General features: G+C 35.9%; 1 protein-coding gene across 1 annotated transcript in view; it reads left to right on the top strand.

The window, feature by feature from the left end:
• Positions 1-21783, top strand: part of sno (strawberry notch) — a 70303-nt gene that overhangs the window by 7479 nt on the left and 41041 nt on the right. Inside the window, exons 4-10 of the mRNA XM_069844895.1 lie at positions 3649-3900; positions 8830-9038; positions 10491-10584; positions 12525-12734; positions 15191-15366; positions 16660-17066; positions 18598-18751. Of these exons, the coding sequence (XP_069700996.1) occupies positions 3649-3900; positions 8830-9038; positions 10491-10584; positions 12525-12734; positions 15191-15366; positions 16660-17066; positions 18598-18751 (1502 nt within the window). The remainder of the gene's footprint in view (positions 1-3648; positions 3901-8829; positions 9039-10490; positions 10585-12524; positions 12735-15190; positions 15367-16659; positions 17067-18597; positions 18752-21783) is intronic.

Raw genomic sequence — 21783 nt, 5'->3', positions numbered from 1 at the left:
TATGAAATAATAATAATAATAATAATAATAATAATAATAATAATAATAATAGCTATTTAACAATGTAACAAACTAGTGTTTATTCTTATCGAGGAAGTAGACGTGACAACGTGACGCTTAGAGTGAAACCTACAGAGCAACAATCGGTCGGCAAAATTATGTTTTAAAAGAACACCGCACGTTATTGTGTGATGCCGACATGTTAACCATGAGAGCGCGGCGATAATAGCTGTAATCCTAAGCAAATATTCCCCTGAAATGCATAATTTGTTGATGAGAGGAACTGTACTTGAAGAAATCTGATAGGCACTGTTCGTAGATTTACAGCATGTGATATAATTCTGTTCCTGATGAGAGCTCTAGTCAAAATTTGTCAATCATTTCTCACCTGTATTGAATTTTGACGCAAAATAACCTCTGCATTTGAAAGCATTGTTGAATGAATAAAACACTGCTACTACTACTTTTATTCTTCAGCTTAGAGTAGAATCTCGTTAATCGGACTAATTTGGTGGATAAGTTGTACGAAAATCATAAGTCTGGATTGATTGAAATAACCTGAGACACTAGAAAGTATTAGGTTGGTTCATAATTCCATAGCGATTTTTTATAAGTTTATTAAACACATCAGATACACTTAAGAGAGAAGTTAATCATCAACAATAAATTCTCCTTCGCTATTTACTGGGTCTTACTGTATATATATTTAAAAGGGATCACCGAGCTATGTGACTAATGCAAATTATTATTGACCTCCGGCCACTTTTAAAAGCTCGCATTCCCCATTTTACGCGTGTTTTTTTTCCTGCCCGAATTAACGAGGTTTTACTGTTTCACCAACAATGGACATACACACTAATTTGTTAATAGTTCATTGTAGGAATTGTTAATTCTATACTAAGTTGCTAATGGAGTTACGTTTCTATTTTCTACATATGTGACCAGTTGCAGGAAATGGGACCTAAAGTCGGATTTTTCATTTTTTTGTTTTTTGTGATTTCAAAAAGAGAATGAAATACTGAGCATTTAAAAAAAGTCATGGTTCTAGGTGCTATAGTTTTTAGTATTGAAGAGTTCGCGGGAAAAACGATGATTGTCACATTTCTGTTGAGGATTAGATAATGTTCTAATTGAGTGTATAACTGCAAGATGTAGTGCTGTTTCTATAGAAAATAAAGGAAAGGGTTACTATATTCGTGGTGATAATTCTCCTTTTTACCATTTTTCATAAGAACAACATTAAATTTCGTAGTGATCCATTGAATCAGATAATGACATGAACCTTAACAAAACTGTGACATTCTTCGTTTTTCCCGCGAACTCTTCAATTACTTATTGAATCTTGATATTACATTATGTACTTTTCGATAAAAATGCAATTAAAGTTTTCATTTGTTTCCTTAGCAACTATAAGAAAGATTTAGGTATTTAAGAAGCACTGTATAAAACTACATCCTAGTTTAGTATGTAAAAAAAAAGCCTACAGGTAGCACAAGATGTCAAAACATAGAAATGCAGTTTTTACACCGCAAATTCGTTATTTTGTTCTCCTGTAAAATTTTCTTTCACGACTTTCACTTTCGCGCAATGGGTCACATATTCAGATAGCCATAATTACCATCAATATACAAAGAATTTATGTTACAACATTATGTTTATTTTCAAGAGCCTTGCCTTGTCACTAATTCTTCCAAGATCTTATTAGAAATGTTTGCACGTTTATCCTTATTTTAAATTTTAATTCGTCTGTTGTGTGAGGATTCTGTGACATTTTAGGCGAATTTTCTAGTTTAATACCAATCTCGTGAAGTTTCTTCTTGGTGAGTACAACATCTTTTCATGTTTTTTTTATTCAGTTTCTTTAAACTTTTTTTTTCTAATTTTTTATATCCTACGTGAAACACGAACTTCTGCATACTTTGTGGAAAAATATTCTATTTTATCATACAAATCGTATTTATTAAAAAAATCTTCAATGGCGTATTTCTAACTAACCATTATCAATCAGTAATTAAACGCATTAGACAACAACTCTGAATTTAAAAGCAACACCACGGATTACAACTTCGGAAAGTAAACAACAGTTTTGCTTTGTGTTCTCTGGTATATGTTATGATATGTTAATATGCCAAGTAGAGAGGATAAGTGCAGCTGCTAGAACAAATGCAGAACCCTTGCTGAAGTTTAAAACCAAGATTATGAATCTGAATACTTAACAGGGACAAATTATTTATATGTTAAAATGAGCTTTTAAAGTGTATTGTATTGTATTGTATTGTATTGTATTGTATTGTATTTATTAACATTCCATGGTATTCATACATTGCTTCACAGCTAGAATATGGAACAAGTCAAAAAACTTAATACTATTATAAAGTCTTAATTTATAGTCACAGTCTAGATGAAATATATACAGACGAGATTTACAATATAGTCTACTAGTACAACACAAAGTTTTAGTATCAATTTCATGAAGTGTTATTGAATGTCATGAATTCATCTACAGAATAGAAGGCGTGAGAAATTAGGTACTTCTTTAATTTGACCCTAAATAATTTTATGTTTTGAGTTTTATTTTTTATATCGATAAAGAGGCTATTAAAAATTTTTACTGCCATATAACGCACTCCTTTTTGATAGCATGATAGACTTGCCGATGGGGTATGAAAGTCATTTTTTTGACGTGTATTTATGCTATGAACTTTGAATTAGTTACAAAGTTTTCACGATTACATAAGAGGAAGATTATTCATGAAAAGATATACTGACAAGCCATGGGCATTATTTGTAGTTTTTTGAAAATAGTCCTACAAGATTCCCTAGATTTTGCACCAACTATTATTCTAATTACTCTTTTTTGTAATAGGAATATTCTGTTACTATGTGTGGAATTTCCCCAGAATATTATTCCAAAACTCATTACCGAGTGAAAGTATGCAAAGTATATTGTTTTTAAGGTATTGATATTTACTATCTTTTGCATAGATCCAATAGGAAAACATATTGAATTTAGTTTGGGGGTAATTTAATTTATAAAAGGAATTTCTTGGCTTGTGTGCTTGTAATAGCATACCAGGGGACTTTCGAGCCTATTTTTGGGAGCCTTACAGAATTTGACTACAAGAGCAATGCTTCCTTTGTGTAATGTAGAACAAGGTGATTTCAATATGATGTCACCGGCATAGCTCAGTCGGTTAAGGGGCTTGCCTGCCGATCTGAAGTTGCGCTGGGACGCGGGTTCGATCCCTGCTTGGGCTGATTACCTGGTTGAGTTTTTTCCGAGGTTTTCCCCAACTGTTTGCCAGGTAATCTATGGCGAATCCTCAGCCTCATCTCGCCAAATACCGTTTTGCTATCACCAATCTCATCGACGCTAAATAACCTCGTAGTTGATACAGAGTCGTTAAATAACCAACTAAAAAAAATTATAATACAGAGCTTACTTGTTGGAAAACTAACGGAAAGACATATCATAAAGACTATAGTGTTTTCTTGTGCCTGCAGATCAGAAAGTTTTTGCTGGTACTTCGTGTTAGTGGCCAAGGAATTCCTTGTATGAAAGAAGTATAAATAAAATAACCAGTGACAGTTTGTGTGTGTGTGTGTGTGTGTGTGTGGAGTCCAATACATTGATTTGTGTTACTATAGCTGTGGGGACAAATGCTGCGTCAAACCTCCCAAGCAAGATCCCTGGAGGTCTGGTCACCAAGGGCAATTCCACTCTTGGCTATGAGAAGGTTAGAGTCGGTGGTTCTGGGCAGACTCCGTTTCCATTCACTACGCCGGGCATGTTTGGCGGAGCAATGGGGCCACTCGGCGGTATGGGTGCTATGGGCTTCTTCCCTGGCATGCCAGGGATGCCACAGCACAGCCTGAGTCCAGATCAGCTGCTTCATCAGAGTAAGTGACTTCTAGTTTTGTGACTCACTCCCAGGTACATTGGGTAGTGTTGTGCTTGTCATATCTATGGCAATAATATTTCGTGAATGAAAGAATGGTGAAATGGATTGTAGGCGAAATGGAAATGCATTTAAGGGGAGAGGATGGTATTTTGTGGTGAAAAATGAGTAAATTTTCAAAAATAAATTTTTTTCTCTAAAATGCTCTGTGATACAGTAGCGTGCAAATTAATCCGAACACGACATATTTTTACATTTTCTGTCATTGTTGGCCTCACACCTGCTCATACCGCTTTAATTGACATCTGTAGTACGTGTAATTCCATTGTTGAAGGTCTGTCATTATTTTTTTTATAATATGTGACTTTTGCCTGTCGTTTTGTACTTATAAGCGTTTCAGTTGTGTTGAAGACTTAATATTGCAAACCTGTGTACATTCTGTCATCTTCACAAATGGATACAACTCCACGAAAACGGTCTAAAATTATAACATTAGCAGAGCATTCTTCTATGACACAGAGGCAAATTGCTGCAGAATGTCACATCGGTTTGGCTACTGTTAATTCGATCATAAAAAATACAGGGAGACTGGATCCATCACACCCCAGAAAAAAGGAAACTGTGGCCGGAAAAGGAAGACTTCACCTGCAGATGATCATTTAATTGTCACGAAAAGTAAATTAAATCCTAGACTAACTACTGTCGACTTAACCCGCGAGTTAATGGCTACCACTGGGGCGAATATTCATGTCACAACAGTGCAGTGTAGGCTTTTGGAATCTGGACGAAGGGCTCGTAAGCCTATTAAGAAGCAACTGCTAACCCCTGTTATGTGCAAAAAACGCTTAATGTGGGCAAAATTACATCAACACTGGACAGTGAATGACTGGAAGAATGTACTTTTTTCTGATGAGTCTCATTTCGAGGTCCACGGCCACCGTGTTTCTTACGTATGGAAAGGATCCGAAAAAGTAACAGCAGCTCATCTCCAACAAGCACCCAAATACCCCCCTAAAGTTATGTTTTGGGGTTGTTTTACACATGAAGGGCCTGGAGCATTAATACCTATCAAGGGAATGATAAATTCTGACAAATATATTCACTTATTGGAAACCAGAATCGTACCCCAGCTGCAAAAATCATTTCCGGATGGCAGAGGTGTGTTCCAACAAGACCTGGCACCATGCCATACGTCTCGAAAAACTACAGAATTCTTCAACAAGAAGAATATTCAGGTACTCCCCTGGCCAGGCAACTCACCCGACATCAACCCCATTGAGAACTTGTGGTCAATTTGCAAAAGAAGAATGCAAAAAATGGATTGTTCTACAAAGGAGAAGATGATTTCTGCCCTCATTGGTGTATGGTTTCGCGATGAAGAAATGAAGAATATTTGTGGGAAATTAGTGGAATCCATGCCAAATCGTCTCAGAGCTGTTATTAGGAACAAGGGAAGCCACATAGATTACTGAGGTATGTCTTAGATCCTTTTTTTATCCCGTTTTGAGTGTTTTTGCATAAGTAATTACGTTGTTCGGATTAATTTGCACGCTACTGTATGTGTGGATTGCATAGCATAATATTTTGTGAGTATTTGTGCCCTTATCATATGCTGAGACGCCATTTTTTAACTTCCTGCGTTATGGATTTTTAAATCACTCGACCACTTTTATTGTTGTTTCCGGTAAATTGAATTTTCAAAAAAAAAAAAAAAAATTTTTTTTTTCTTTAAAATACTCTTTGATATGTGTGGAATGCATTGCAAAACATTTCGTGGGTATTTGTACCCTTATCGGATGTTGAGACGCCATTTTTAAACTTCTTGCGCTATAGATTTTTAAATCACTCACCCCCTTTTATTGGTTTGCGTAACTTCATTTTTTTGCTACATTGCCAGACAAAAATGGATATAATTTCTGAACTATTAAAGATACATGCATGAAATTTAGAATACACATTCTTGAGACTATTAGGAAACTTTTCTCTGTAACAGAATTTTGTTAATTGATTTCATTTTAAAACTACGTCCGTTTGTTTGCAAGAAAGGAATTCAGAAAAGTGTTATTAAATTTTAATTTTTTATTTTACAAATGTAGGAACTAATATTAAAATTCTGTTACAGACAGTTTGTAGAGCATGCTTTTGCAAGTACATTGCAAAAACCGGGACGAATCTACCTTTAAAAAAGGTTTAAGATATATCGATTTTAGTAAAATCCTGCATTGGGTATATTTTTTTCAAATCTGGGCCCCAAATTTTTTTTTTCAAAATATTTCTTTTTGGTTGAGTTTCTACAGGAATGAGCTCTCTACATACAAAAAATTAATAATTTACACCAAATAAGAAAAAAGTTTTAAAAAATACCATCCTCTCCCCTTAAAAAGTCTGATGTTTTTGCTGTCTCATTTACTCCGAATTTCACTTGTAGTAGTCATTCCATTGTATAGGTGAAGAGGCGAGACCTGACATGTGAGTTGTGTGAGAATGGAAAGAATGAGCAATGAGAAAGCCAGTTCATTTCATGATGGTTAATATTCTTCCTTTTTCTTTTGTGATGGTTGTGGTCAATTCATGACATGCATGAAGTAACAAGATTTGAAATTAGGTTTCTGGTACGAAAGCAATTGCCTTAGAATTTGGCTAACATTGCGCTATATTAAAATGTGAAAGAAATTACTTAATGTATATCTGAGGTCTCTGTTACACCAATTTGATCTACTATTTTATTTCTATATACAGGATGATTCACGAGGATTTACCGTCACTTACGGAGCTTATTTTCGAAGACATTCTGAGCAAAAGATCTCATATAAACATTGTCCTAATCTCAATATTTTCAAAGTTACACTAATTTGAAGTTGATAGTAAAGTACTTTTTTTTTCTTTAGTTTTAAGGATAATCAGTCAATCTTCTTAATGTATCCAGCTGTTTGCTGACAACATAAAGTCCACTGTAGTCTTTAAAGTTGTTTTTCACGAGAAATGAGGGGTATTTTGATCGGTGTTCATTATAGATGCCTGTTGCTAGTAGCCAGAGGTGGGGTGTAGTCAATATATACTGCAGGGCTGTGTCTTCTGCAGCCGATACTGATGATTTTAATTTACTTCTTTTGTGGTGTATGGGTGGACAGTATAGAAGAATGTGTTCCAGATCTTCATCATGATTATTACACCACAGACAAGTAGGATTATCAGAAATGTGAAATCGGTGTAGGTACAATTGAGTGACAATGTGACCTGTTCTGGCTCTTGTTAAAAATGTTTGAACATGTCTGGGCAAGTTTTTGTACATTTCCAGCTAAAGAATATTACAAATAGAGAATGAACTGTTCAGAAGGATTGTTTCTTTAATTGGTTAGTCTTCTGAAGCTAAAAATGTGTTGTTAATTGCTTTGTACAATTTTTTTTTTTAATTTTTAACTAAAAATTACATTATTCTTACGCACTTATCACAACAATTGTTACAAATCATACGACTTTAGGATGTTGAGTCTTTACAGTTTAATTTTGCATCCTAATGTACGTCTTGAAGAATTTACAAGTGTGGGGTGATTTGTAACAATTGTTGTGACAAGTGCGTAAGAAAAATGTAATTTTGTAGTAAAAAATCGAAAGAAAATCCTGTACAGACCAACTATGGAATTCACAACACATTTTTAGCTTCAGGATACTAGCTAATTAAAGAAATGATACTCCTGAATAGTTCATTCTTTTACCCTTGAAAGTAAAGAAAAAATGTATTTTACAAACAACTTCAAATTAGTGTAACTTTGAAAATATTCAGGATAGTACTCTTGTTTATACGACATTTCTTGCTCAAAATGTCTTTGATAATATGCTCCGTAACTGCCGGCAACTCCTCATGAATCTGTATAATCAGGAGAATTTGCATGCCTCACAGACCAGATATTGATTTATGAATGTATTATGATCACCACGAATCTGTTAGTTAGTTCACCATTGTTTCATGAAAAATTACTTATTTATAATTATTTTACATTACATTTTAGAAATGATTTTATTGTACCTAAAGTACTATATTAGTAATATTAGTAATTTAAGTTACATTGAAATTTCTGTAATATCTTGCAGGATTTTTCATATCTAGGAAATAGTTTTGACTTTAAAGGGTTACTGTTATCATAAATAGGGTACATTTTGAATCCCACCATACGATTTGAGACCTGCAGTGACAGTTTTTGGAAGTCGACAAAGAGAAGAAGCAAATTTATGAACCAACATCTGACTTTAAAAATTATCTGGAAACAAATGAAATTATTCATTGAAAGCCAGGGAACTATAACAAAATGTTTTTTGTGAACAATTTAATTTACCGAGAACAATCTGTAAAGAAATTGTCCTTATGGCCCTTAAGTCATCTATTGAGATTTTGAGATATAATTTATATAACAACCGCACATAATTTCAAGGATTTATACTTTTGTTATATAGTATACTCTAAATTCATGTTTATGTTCTTTTATTATTGAGTATTATTATATTTTGTTAGGTATACTTTGTCATTTTAGGCACTCCACTCTGGTGGTAAGTTTTGTAAATTAAAAATTATATAATAATTTAATTCTTTTCTTGTATTACAGATGCACTTCAGAGTTGTTTATATAATAATGATGCAATTTGTAGAGCGAAAATGGAAACTCAATTGTTTAGAATATTTCCTCCAATATTACTTGGTCCAATACATTTCTCATAGAATATGGCGATTGAATCCCCTAATAAGGAACCATAACCTGATTATTAGGAATGATGAGTTAGCCTTGAATAACTAAGTAAACATATACATGGCATATCTTTGCACCATATCTAAAATGACACACGAACAAATCAATATTCCAGACCTGTTACAAAATTACTGAAATAAGAACAAATTTAATTTTGTTTCTGCAGTTTACCTGTATTACATTTTCAGCACTCAACATGGGAGGTCTTAACCCCATGAATATGAACATGAGCCTGAGCCACATGGCTGCCATGAACCCGTTCCTGCTGGGGCAGAACGGTGCCCTGTTGAACCACCTGCTAGGGCAAGGAGCCATGAACACGGCCATGCATCAGGGCTGGGCAGGGGGTCTCTCGGGCAAGACAGTGTCTCAGTTGTGGATGAACGATGAAGGCAAGGTGAGATGATGTGTAGTCTTGTGATGCACGAAAGTAATAATGAATTTCTGAAATTCTAAAATAGGGTAATATGTATATCAGATATTGAATTTACACAGAATTTGCATGTTGCTGATATGCGATGTTAAAATATTATATATTACTGATTTACACTGTTAGAATATCCTTGTTGACTTTAGATGTCTAGTTTTGTACCTCTATAAAAAGGTTTTCGAAAGTTCTATTTCAAAATTCAACTTGTTTGTGAAATATTTTGTTTCTGTGTGTGTGTGTGAGAGAGAGAGAGAGAGGGGGGGGGGGAAAACAAATTTCGTACCATTATGAAACCATCAGGTTATTACTGAATTTTTTGTAGAGCAATTATGTTTTGTTGTCATATAAATAAATTTCAATTACGTTTCTTTCGCCTAGTGTGGAAATTGTGAAAGAAACCAAAGCATTTCATTGTCATAATTTGGCAATGAAAGAGTAATGGAACGGAGAAAAATTCTCTCCGGCGCCGGGATTTGAACCCGGGTTTTCAGCTCTGCGTGCTGATGCTTTATCCACTAAGCCACACCGGGTACCCACCCCAGCGTCAGACAGAATCGTCTCAGATTAAGTTCCAACTCTTGGGTTCCCTCTAGTGGCTGCCCTCTGCACTACGTCATAGATGTCTATGAACGTAGGACTGAAGTCCACATATGTGCTGAGGTGCACTCGTTATGAGTGACTAGTTGGCCGGGATCCGACGGAATAAGCGCCATCTTAAATCACGAAGTGATTTACGCATATATATATATATATATATATATATATATATATATATATTATTTTAATGTACTGAAGTACATATGATATTTCCATGCAGATATTTTGCGTCATCATACGATGAAAGAGTAGAGCTGAAAACCCGGGTTCAAATCCCGGCGCCAGAGAGAATTTTTCTCCGTTCCATTACTCTTTCATTGTATGATGACGCAGAATATCTGCATGGAAATATCATATGTACTTCGGTACATTAAAATAATATATATAATTTGGCAATTTGAATATCATTTATATGGACTACAGCTTGTAATATCTTGGTTTGAATCAAAATTATGTTGTGTGTGTGTGTGTGCGTACGTGCGTGCGTTTTTTTTTTTTTTTTTTTGGTCTTGTTCATAATAAAAGAAAATACCTAATCAACAAACTAATCTAAATATAAACAGTCCTCCTCCTTGCAGTCTACAAAATATCCATAACCAGTATCTACTCCAAAGTAATGCTTTGTTATTAATGCAGCTGATCTATGAACTCAGTAATGCTTTCATGCAGTGTGGTTAGTGAATACATGAAATGTCATTTTAACAAATAACGAAAAGCATTTGTGGTACTGGAACTAGGTATATGAATAACTTAACTTCACATTGATACATGGTAGGTGTCGTGAATTTAAATGTCTGCACAGTGACCCTTTTCTTTCCGCAGCTCAACCCTCTGGCCACCGTGCAGGAAGAGGAAGAGGTTGACGATGAAGACATGGGTGTGGCCGAGACATACGCAGACTACATGCCAACTAAATGTGAGCAAAGCAGTGATTGCATATTCATTCAACTCTGTTCAATCATTTATAAGTTTTCCTCTAATTTAGCACACACAATCATAAAAGAGAGAACGTCAAGTGTTCCACAATTTTAGGTAAGTTTTTGAACAGACTTGAACACTAAGTATCTGTAAAATTTAACTTCATAATTTGGTGAAATTTTAGTTTGCTGAGCTTTTTTTTTTTTTTTTTCCACCTTGTGCTATCAAAATTTTGTGTTACATGTACTGATTTCCTGTATGGTTTTTAGGATGGTTTGATCATATCTGGTCATTGCTTCTGTTGCTGATACTGAATCCACAAGTGTTACTGTTTTTCTTCTTATCTGAGGTCTATTAAGATTATGAGTACTGTTATTGCAAGTTATCTTGAACTTCCTGAGCGGGACAGAGGGAAGGAAGCGTGTAACGTGGGTGGAGCCAACTGAGTTGTTTGCGCATGCTCTGCATCATAATCTCTTGTCAAGAAACATAGAACTATTTCCTTCACTGCGTACCAGTAGTGTTACCATGGAGCAGCAACCACAGGGTAGTAATTATGGTGAAATGACATCACCGCGGAGAAAAAGTAACGCTGTTATCCACAGCGGAGAAAGAGAAATTATCGACATTATAATTAAGTGTTGTAAGGAGGAAAAATTAAACAATGTTTGCTGGAACCTCTTGATAAGGAATATGAGAGAGCGGCTAAATACTCTGGCAAAAGTATTAGTTCCGTGAAGAGAATTAAGAATAATATTGAATTACAACCGAATGAACCTCACACTACTTCGGGAAAGAATAAGTATGTAATGTTTAGAAATTATTGCTACAATAGTTATGTACAATAGTGTGTGTACTATGAGCGACATAATGAATTACTGTTGTAAGTTATTATTTTGTTATAGTTCTGCAAAACATATTATTTCATTCCAGAATTAGGACTTGTGTAAAGTTGAAGTGGACGACTTTGATCAACATGTCATTCAGGATACAATCGAAGAATTCTATCTTGTTCAGAAAGTAGTACCTACGATTAAGAAGATAATTCCGAATGGATGATGCCATGGACGAAATAATAATTAATTTTGGACCAAGCGATGATGACGAAGACGGCAGCAATGATAGCGAGATGGATTGTGTATAATTGTAAAATAATAAGCCTGTAAAATATTGTTATAAGAATATGTACATATTAGCTGTAAGTGTAAGTCATGCAGGCCTATATAATGTATGAAAATAGCTGCAGTAACTCCGCCATTGCCAGTCCCCGCCCTGGATGAGAGAGGAGGAGTGTACACATGATATATATTTAAATACTTACTCATTACAGGTTAATTAAAACGTGCTACAAAACTATGTTCTCTCAAAATCAGAGTGTCATGAGATGATGATGTCTGTATTGAACCAAGTTCTTTTACAGTAGAGAGCCGTAAAGTGAAAGAACCAACGTTTTCTGAGAAGAGTCACATTACCCAAGGGAGGGGCATCCTTGCCATGCCGTTACATTGATGAGTACATTCCGTACCGAACAGTTCAAAAGACAGACTTAGGGGATGTAAGGTTCAAGATAACTTGCAATAACAGTAGCATACTTTGTTTTTACTTATTTTTTACTCGTAGTTTGGCTCAATAGGTGATTATAATCACATGGTGATAATGAAAATGAAGAACTGATTGAGTACTAATAGGGAAATGATCTTCTCAATACTGTTTTAATATCAGACTCGTGGAGTTTGAATCTGAATATCCAACATGGAAACACAACATTAATCATTCAGAGTAGAAATAGAAGTAATGAAGTAAATGCACTCAGCAGTTTAGAAGTGAAGGAGAAAGACTATAATCTCGTATCATTTGAACCCGAGCACCTTCTTCTGGGAACGGACTCACAATGCTTGCCATGTTTCTTGAGTGATCGGCAGTTGGTCTGTTGAATAGTGAAACTGGGCAAGAAGCATCCTGACCCCGTGGTGGAAACAGCATCTCTGTCAAGTGTTGCTCCAACTGATGTGTGGTATAAGTTGTCGCTACCTGAGGAGACCGTCAAGACGGGAGCGTTGTCGGCCCTGCAGCTGGAGGCTGTGACATACGCATCCCAGCAACATGAGCATTTCCTACCAGACGGCAGTCGAGCTGGCTTCCTCATTGGTAAGTACTTTATTTGTCTCTGTGATGTAATACAGACGTGGACAAATTATTAGCAAAATTGAAGATTTTTATTATATATTTTTACAAAATATGATTCTTCAATTTAGACTACAGTTGACATTTTTGTGTATTTCCAAATTATTAGCAAAATTGAAGATTTGTATTGTATATTTTTCAAAATTTAACTCCTCAATTTGGACTACATTTGATATTTTAGCATATTTACAAATTATTAGCAAAACTGAAGGTTTTTATTGTATATTTTTACAAAATTCGACTCTTCAATTTGTACTACAGTTGACATTTTGGATATTTCGAAATTATTAGCAAAACTAAAGATTTTTGTTTTATATTTTTACAAAATTTGACTCTTCAATGCAGTTGACAATTTTGCTAATTTACAAATTATTAGCAAAATTGAAGACTTTTATTGTATATTTTTTTACAAAACTTGACTCTTCCATTTTTGCATATTTCTGTCTACTGTAATGATGGAAATATCCAAAATTGTCAAATGTGGTCTAAATTGAAAAGTTAAATTTCGTAAACAGAATTATCATAAAAATCGTCCATTTTGTTAATAATTTGTCCACGTCTGTACATTTGTCTTAACATGGAGTAGTAAAAATAAAGCTTAAGTACTTTCTCAAGGTATATACATATGAGTATGAGCACTTCCTGTGATTATATACTCGTAACCACTAGAACATACTCATTTTCGTAAGAATAAAGACTTTCTACCTAACGCTAATATATATACTCATCTCTACACCCTTCTTGATCGTTTAAAAGTTAATATATACTCTTTGACCACATTGCACCGTGATGCTCAATTCTTTTTATAGACTTTCACTAGCATATAGGTAACTAAGTATGGACACTTCGTGTCGGTACCTTTGATGTAGCCGGACTGATTTCAATGACCTTCAAGCCAGCTAGAGCGTGAGATTCTCCTTTCTCCCTAGAGTTGGCGCTGACATCACACCAGCTAGCAGTCGACACAGCGGAAATATAACACATAATTAATACATCTAGATATATTATGTACTCAAATAAAATAAATTGGACCGATGAAATAATAAATCCGTCATTATCTATAATGGCTAGACTCTAGAGTTCCTTTATAATGAGAGTTGAGACGTTGACCCCAACAACAATTAAAATATGTAATGATTTGATAGCACTGAAAATGGAAAAACAAAACTCTTATGAGAAGTAAAACCATATACCTATATTATATTATATAATATACAAATATTAAACGAATTTTATACATAATTTTATAATGTATTGTATTATTTTATAATATAATTTATTATAACTGAAATATAAAAAATTATTATTACAACTAGTTTGTCACTGAGAAATAAGGAAAAGCTGTTAACTTGAATTTATTTGAAGCAAAGCGTTACTGGATTATGCAATAAGGTAGGCGATGTTTGGATCCTGTGTCTCAACTCTATTCTCAATTATTATCTTAGCGTATGCTCGATTACACTAACCTCTAGCGCTTGAAAGTGGAACTAAACGCTGGCGCACAGAGAAACAAAACATAGGAAAATTCGCTCAGTGTCCATTCTTTATAATCCCTATTCACTGCTTTCACATGCTATCGGCATGCTGTGGTGGTTAGTGTTTTGCTTTTTGTAAATTTTTATAATAGATAAATAAGTAAAAAAATAAATAATAAATAAATAAATGAATAAATAAACATGAAAGAGAGTGTGAATCAGATAAGCGACGTTAATAAAACAGGAAACAAGAATATTGTACTGAGAAATCGTCATTACAGGATGTTGGATAGAGATTACAATCCATTTCTAGAATTCCAGTTATGTTAATTCTATATTTTATTATAATTTTAAAGTTACAAGTAATTGCATTTTGCAATTCAAATTTACAAAATAAACTGTAATTGTTAATTATATTTAACAATACAATCTAGTCTTATAGTTTGATAGCCATTCATATTCTTATAGGTTATGTTTTTTATGAATAACAAATACGTGTTTAACTTTTTTCACATTCACTTTTGTGAAGCGTTAAAGGCTTCTGAAGTTCACGTCTTTTTCTATATTTTTCCATGAGGCACTACATCCTTCATAAATTATGCCTTTTTTTAATTTAACTTTAAACTGAACACAAATCAACAAATACTCAGAATTGAGCCTGCTACAAACCATACTCAGAATAACATGAGGACGAACTTATAAATATGAGAATATACTAGCTTTTATTCGTATCAAGCATGAGTATATATTCTGTACAAGATAGACGCTTGAGTATATTCTACTATGCTTCCATGTTATGAGTATGTAATCAAAAATGAGTAGGTACTCAAATGTTTTTATTCTTACTAATAAGGTTATTTACTAAAAAATAGTCCAGTATATACTATATACTCGTGTTTATTCTTACCACGGATGGTGCTGATTGTGCTTTTTTGCTGATGGCAGGTGACGGTGCTGGTGTTGGAAAAGGTCGAACCATTGCTGGCGTGATATTTGAAAATTATTTGAAGGGTCGCAAAAGAGCCATATGGATATCTGTTTCCAATGATCTCAAGTACGATGCAGAGAGAGACCTGCGGGATATAGGAGCCATGAAGATAGACGTACATGCTCTTAACAAGGTAATTCCTGTGCACTCAGGTTGTGTACTTCCCATTAAATGTGGAAGTTTCTACATATTGCATTCCTCCATTTACCTGCCCCACCATATTTTGTACTTTTCTCTGTTCTTTCATCTGCCCATCCACCTGTCTGTCTAGTTCATTCTTCCTCTCACCATCCATCCTTATTCCTGTCCCTCATCCATTCACTCATCTGTATATCTATATAGAGAACAACTTCACTCCTAAATTTTGCTGATTTTTAGGAGTTATCAGGGCCCTGTTGCATAATAATTTACAAACTAGAGTCGATGGCAATTGGGAAGGCGGTAGTCTGCTAGCGTTTGCGTCGAGAGAGACAGATAGAGAGAGCATGGCAGCGTACAACATTGCCACATCGTACTTCACGCGCACGTGTAATACAAATAGCGCAGGAGAGAATTTAAATTATCAAAAGACAATAATGACCTTAGCAGTTGATTACTGTAATCATGACATCAAACATAAACTCTTTCCTTCACTAATAATATTCTTTGCACGGTTTTCAATCCCACGCCACATGCTTCTACAGTTGTGTCTTGCACGTTGGCAACGTTGCAGCCAGCATCAAGATGGCCGGCAGCATTCTGCTCGTCAACGTTTTTTAAATAATTATACACCTTAAACACTATTTTCCGCGCCTGTCTGTGCAGTATTTGTCTTTTTACAGTCTCTTCTTCCATTTATTTTTCTTACACACACACACACACACAGTAAATGTTAGTTTTACTTATTCAATAAGAAAGAACTTTAAATTATTATACTGTCATCACTGATTAATTTTACCTATATATATATATAAACAATAAATATATACCCTGACCAAATAATATAAAGCTAACTCAAAGTGGTAGCGCTAAGGATAATGTTAGTACTATATGACTTGTTCTAGTGAAAATTGAAACACTCACACGTGAACAAACGAACTCTGGAAGTACTCATTATAGACTGATTCTGATTGGTTCTGCTGTACAAGCTTGTGACATCACATACCTGAAATGCTACGGCGCATATAGGAGACGACCTTCCGAACTGTTGTCTAGTCTAATAGAGAGAGAGAGAGAGCGAGAAAGTGAGTGAGAGAGAGAGAGTGTGTGTGTGCGCGGGTTTATTTTTATTTTTTTTTTTTTAAGAAGTGCTTCTACTGCTGCAAGTTTGCAGATCTCTCTGGAAAGAGTTAGTAACTTTGATAAGACCTTGTTATAACTTTGAATACAACTGAACAGAGTTACTAACAAAATATAAATTTTAAGGAATTATGTTCTTGTCTCACAGTTCAAGTACGCCAAAATCTCCTCTGCTGTGAATGGGAACGTGAAGAAAGGTGTGATTTTCTCAACATACTCTGCTCTGATTGGGGAGTCCACCCAGTCAGGAGGGAAGTACAAGACACGTCTGAAACAGCTACTGCAGTGGTGTGGAGAAGACTTTGACGGACCGGTTGTGTTTGATGAGTGTCACAGAGCCAAGAACCTGTGTCCCGTGGGCTCTTCGAAGCCCACAAAAACTGGGCTCACTGTGCTGGAGCTGCAGAACAAGCTGCCCAAGGCTCGTGTCGTGTACGCCTCCGCCACTGGAGCCTCAGAACCTCGCAATATGGCGTATATGACGCGTCTCGGCATGTGGGGCGAAGGTACGCCCTTCCCAGAGTTCACGGACTTCATTTCTGCTGTAGAGAAGAGGTTTGTAATGTTGGATATCTGTTTTTCTCTTTGAAATTAAGTAGAAGTATTTGCTGCAGAATTGAAATACACTCATTTAATCCTACATCTAAGATTCTGGAACAAAGTTGCACCAATAAGGAAAGAAATAGAACCTTAACTTTCCATACCAGACAGCCTGGCTGCAATCTCAGCAAGTACAAGGGGATGGGGATAGTTTTGAGACTTTTTTCATGAGGTAATGTCACTGCTATCATTCTAAAATTCCCCCATTAACTATTATAATATTTGTAACTAGCTGTACCCGTGTGCTCCGCTGCACTAGCTGGAAATAAATGTAAAGTAATTACATAATTAAAATAGGACATCTGGTCCAGGGAACATTCGTGTTTGATTGAAGGATAAATCATTTAATATGTCACTTAATTTAAATTGTATTTAAATAATTAAAATGCTATCATTTTGGTCCAGAGACCACTCATTTAGTACAATGATAATTCCTTTAACATAATTCTTAATTGTTATTACATGCAAATAATTAAAATATGAACATTTGTTTCAGAGAACATCCGTTTTTGGTGCAATTTGGTCCCATCAAAATTTTGCTTGGAATGAAACGTATCAGAAATCATTTTTAAAGAAACTTTTGTTATTCAACATTTTTCACAAAAATTAATAATAAGGGAGACATTTCGATTTATTTAATTCAATTCCCCTTATAACCTCCCTTTTAAATATTTTGAATGCTATATAGCCTAAAATCTAAGTTACAACGAACTTAATTTATATTTCAATTTTCATATAAATCGGTTCAGCCATTATCGCGTGAAAAGGTAACAAACATATCCAGACAGGCAGACATACAAACAAAAATTTCAAAAAAGCGATTTTCGGTTTCAGGATGGTTAATTATACATGTTAACACCAATTATTTTTAGAAAATCGAAAATTACCAGAAAAATTTTGGCTACAGATTTATTATTAGTATAGATATAACGCCGTTCTTGGTGCATTGTTTTCAGTATCTAACATGATAAATTGATTTAGAATTAGTAGAAATTGATATAGTCGAAGATGTTAATCAAAGCTCCACTGTAAATCACTCTCAGAACTTAAATATTAAGGAAATTTTAATTGCAAGGGTTTTTTTTTTACTATTGTTTAGAAGTTGTGTACAGTACAGTATTTTTCATACACCCATTAGCAATTCTGTTTCTTCATAAGTTCCTATCAATAGTGTCTTCTTTAGTCAACCCTCTATAATCCATATTTCAGATCCCATTCATCCCTTCTTTGTTATGTCTTACCCATCTCTTCTGTTGCCCTACAGATTGTGGGTTGTAACGATGGGCCAGCTCCCCATTTTATGGAGAAAAAAATAATGTCCTAAAAATCTCAAAATACTGGAACGCATTAAGAATAGTTTAAATTTCGTTACTGTCTGAACACATTCCTGGTATAGTTTAAGGGGAATAGCAATTTGTAATGTCAGAATTCCCCGTTGTGAGCTCTCAGACAAGCATTGTACTAATTTTATGCATGTGTTCTGCAGAGGTGTTGGAGCCATGGAGATTGTTGCCATGGATATGAAGCTGCGAGGAATGTATATTGCAAGGCAGCTGAGCTTTCACGGAGTTGCCTTCAAGATAGAGGAAGTTGGTCTATCAAAAGAATTTGTTAAAGTGTATGATGAATCTGTTAAGTTGGTAAGTACAATACATACTTTGTTATCCATTTCAAACAACACTGGAATAATAATATATTGCCATAGAGATATAGTAAAGCAGACAATGCATTAATTATGTATGATTTGAGGCTTTCTCGGCGTTGGTTCGCTAATATGTTTTCGCGGGATATCAGCCGAGTTAAGATTTTGGAATGCTCCAAGCTTTCGACTGCTATCTCTGCAGCCATCTTCAGGGAAGTGATGTCCGAACAGAAAGTCGAAAGGTTATATAGATGTGGCTGTCTCAGGTGAAACGGGATTGGTTGGCGGATCGGCCAATCCGGGGCCGGGAATTGTCATCGCTCGTAAGCTCCGCCCCTCCCGGGATTACTGCGTGAAGTTTGGCGGGCGGCGAGCCCTGTTCCGCCGGTTGGAATCGGTTGCCGTCCTCGGTCCGTGATCTTCATGACCTTGATTGTAAGAGGGCCTGAGTTGGTCTAAGGCCGGTGTCCATGCCTGACTGAGCTGGAGTCCACTGTCTCTGTTAAAGTTGTTTTTCTCCAGCTTGATCTCTATGGCCTCCTTGATTGTACGATCCCAGTAGTGGCTTGATTTGTTAATGACCTTGGTGTGGTCAAACAGTATTTTATGCTCCTTTTCTATGCTGTGTTGCGCCACTGCAGATTTTTCCGGGTAATACAGCCTCAGGTTCCTCTTATGTTCTTTGATTCTGTCTTCTATTGTGCGGCCAGTCTGCCCTATGTATACTTCGCCACACTCGCATGGAATCTTGTAAATCCCTGGAGTCCTTAAGCCCTGACTGTCTTTAACCTGACGTAGATGACTCCGGATTTTGCTCTGTGGTTTATGGATGGTTTTGATATTAACCTTCTGGAGGATTCTGCTTATTTTGTGTGACACGCTCCCGCAGAATGGAATGAAAGCAAGAACCGACAAAGAAAGCTTTCATTCCATTCTGCGGGAGCGTGTCACACAAAATAAGCAGAATCCTCCAGAAGGTTAATATCAAAACCATCCATAAACCACAGAGCAAAATCCGGAGTCATCTACGTCAGGTTAAAGACAGTCAGGGCTTAAGGACTCCAGGGATTTACAAGATTCCATGCGAGTGTGGCGAAGTATACATAGGGCAGACTGGCCGCACAATAGAAGACAGAATCAAAGAACATAAGAGGAACCTGAGGCTGTATTACCCGGAAAAATCTGCAGTGGCGCAACACAGCATAGAAAAGGAGCATAAAATACTGTTTGACCACACCAAGGTCATTAACAAATCAAGCCACTACTGGGATCGTACAATCAAGGAGGCCATAGAGATCAAGCTGGAGAAAAACAACTTTAACAGAGACAGTGGACTCCAGCTCAGTCAGGCATGGACACCGGCCTTAGACCAACTCAGGCCCTCTTACAATCAAGGTCATGAAGATCACGGACCGAGGACGGCAACCGATTCCAACCGGCGGAACAGGGCTCGCCGCCCGCCAAACTTCACGCAGTAATCCCGGGAGGGGCGGAGCTTACGAGCGATGACAATTCCCGGCCCCGGATTGGCCGATCCGCCAACCAATCCCGTTTCACCTGAGACAGCCACATCTATATAACCTTTCGACTTTCTGTTCGGACATCACTTCCCTGAAGATGGCTGCAGAGATAGCAGTCGAAAGCTTGGAGCATTCCAAAATCTTAACTCGGCTGATATCCCGCGAAAACATATTAGCGAATGCATTAATTGTCTTGTAATTGAGCGCACAAAGTGCAAATCATGTTTTGATATTTTTAATATTCCCATAACATAACATGATTGTTAGCAAGTACAGAAATCTTAATGTAGGAAGCTGCCACAAACAGGATAGTAGCAAAACCAATAAAGGGGACACCATCACAGCTAAGCTATGCAAACAAATGAGTGTACAGTCACATTACTTGAAAAAATTGACCTGCAGACACTGTACTATACATTTATTCATTAATGAACGCTGCAAGTACAATAAGTAGCAATTTTTGCATGGAAGCTGGTTGTATCTTTAGGTGGGTAGCAATAGAGAGCAGATATGTGAACCAGGAAACTTCTTAAGGCCCGCTCACACTTAGCGGACTCGAAACGAAATGAAATATCTGCCACTGCTCACATCTACTGGAATTGAATTGAACCAAACCGAAGCATGTTTCAGTAAAAAATAATCACATAATAGCATTAGCAGGGTTATGAGAAATATAAGAAATACAATATCTAAACAATACTAAATTCATGATAATTTTGAACTAGAGATATAAACAGAGAATTTTTCACTTTATTTGACTATCTTCTGAGGGATGAAACAAAATTTAATATTTATTTTTGTATGAGTTACGTAGAGTTTAGGCAGTTACCTGTTTTACCTGAAACAAAAAGTTCTGTTCTGGAAGTGGAATAAATATTCTAACTCATGAATTTTATTTGATTCGACCCGCCACTTTCTGCCACCTTCATTTAAATACATTGTGAAGAGAAATTTGTTGTTGTTGTTTTCTAATGCCAGGTGTTTGACAATATAGTCATTTGACCTCTTGCACTCCAATATTCTTCAAAGATATTATCATGGCCAGCCACTGAAGCACAGATTTTGAGATGTTCCGAATCCATTTCTTGGTTTGAGTTGCACAATGGGCAGTTAGGAGACTGATATATTCCAATTCTATGCAGGTGTTTGGCCAAACAATCATGGCCTGTAGTTCAGTCTTCTTGGCTGATGTTATACCACCAGCATTCCATTGTAAGATGTTTAGTTGATTCTGTACCATTAAAGTATTCTCCGTCCGGAGATCCAATTGGGGGACTATTTTACCTCCGGATAATTTTACCTTAATGGTGAAAATGGCAAGTTGTAGCCAATTTAAGTGAACACCATATTTTAATGTTTTGGTGGCTACTTCATTCACACACGACCCCCAGGATGTTTGGGTCGACGGGTCCATTGGACCTAGCTGGGAGATCTTGTTGATCACCAACTTTCCCTCCTTAAGCCACTGGAGGACGATTTTAGTGCCATAGCAGGTCAGCACTGGAAACAG

This window comes from Periplaneta americana, chromosome 14, assembly GCF_040183065.1.
Source record: "Periplaneta americana isolate PAMFEO1 chromosome 14, P.americana_PAMFEO1_priV1, whole genome shotgun sequence".
NCBI lineage: Eukaryota > Metazoa > Arthropoda > Insecta > Blattodea > Blattidae > Periplaneta > Periplaneta americana.
Note: the sequence above shows the minus strand (reverse complement) of the source record. Positions and strands in the feature narration are given on the sequence as shown.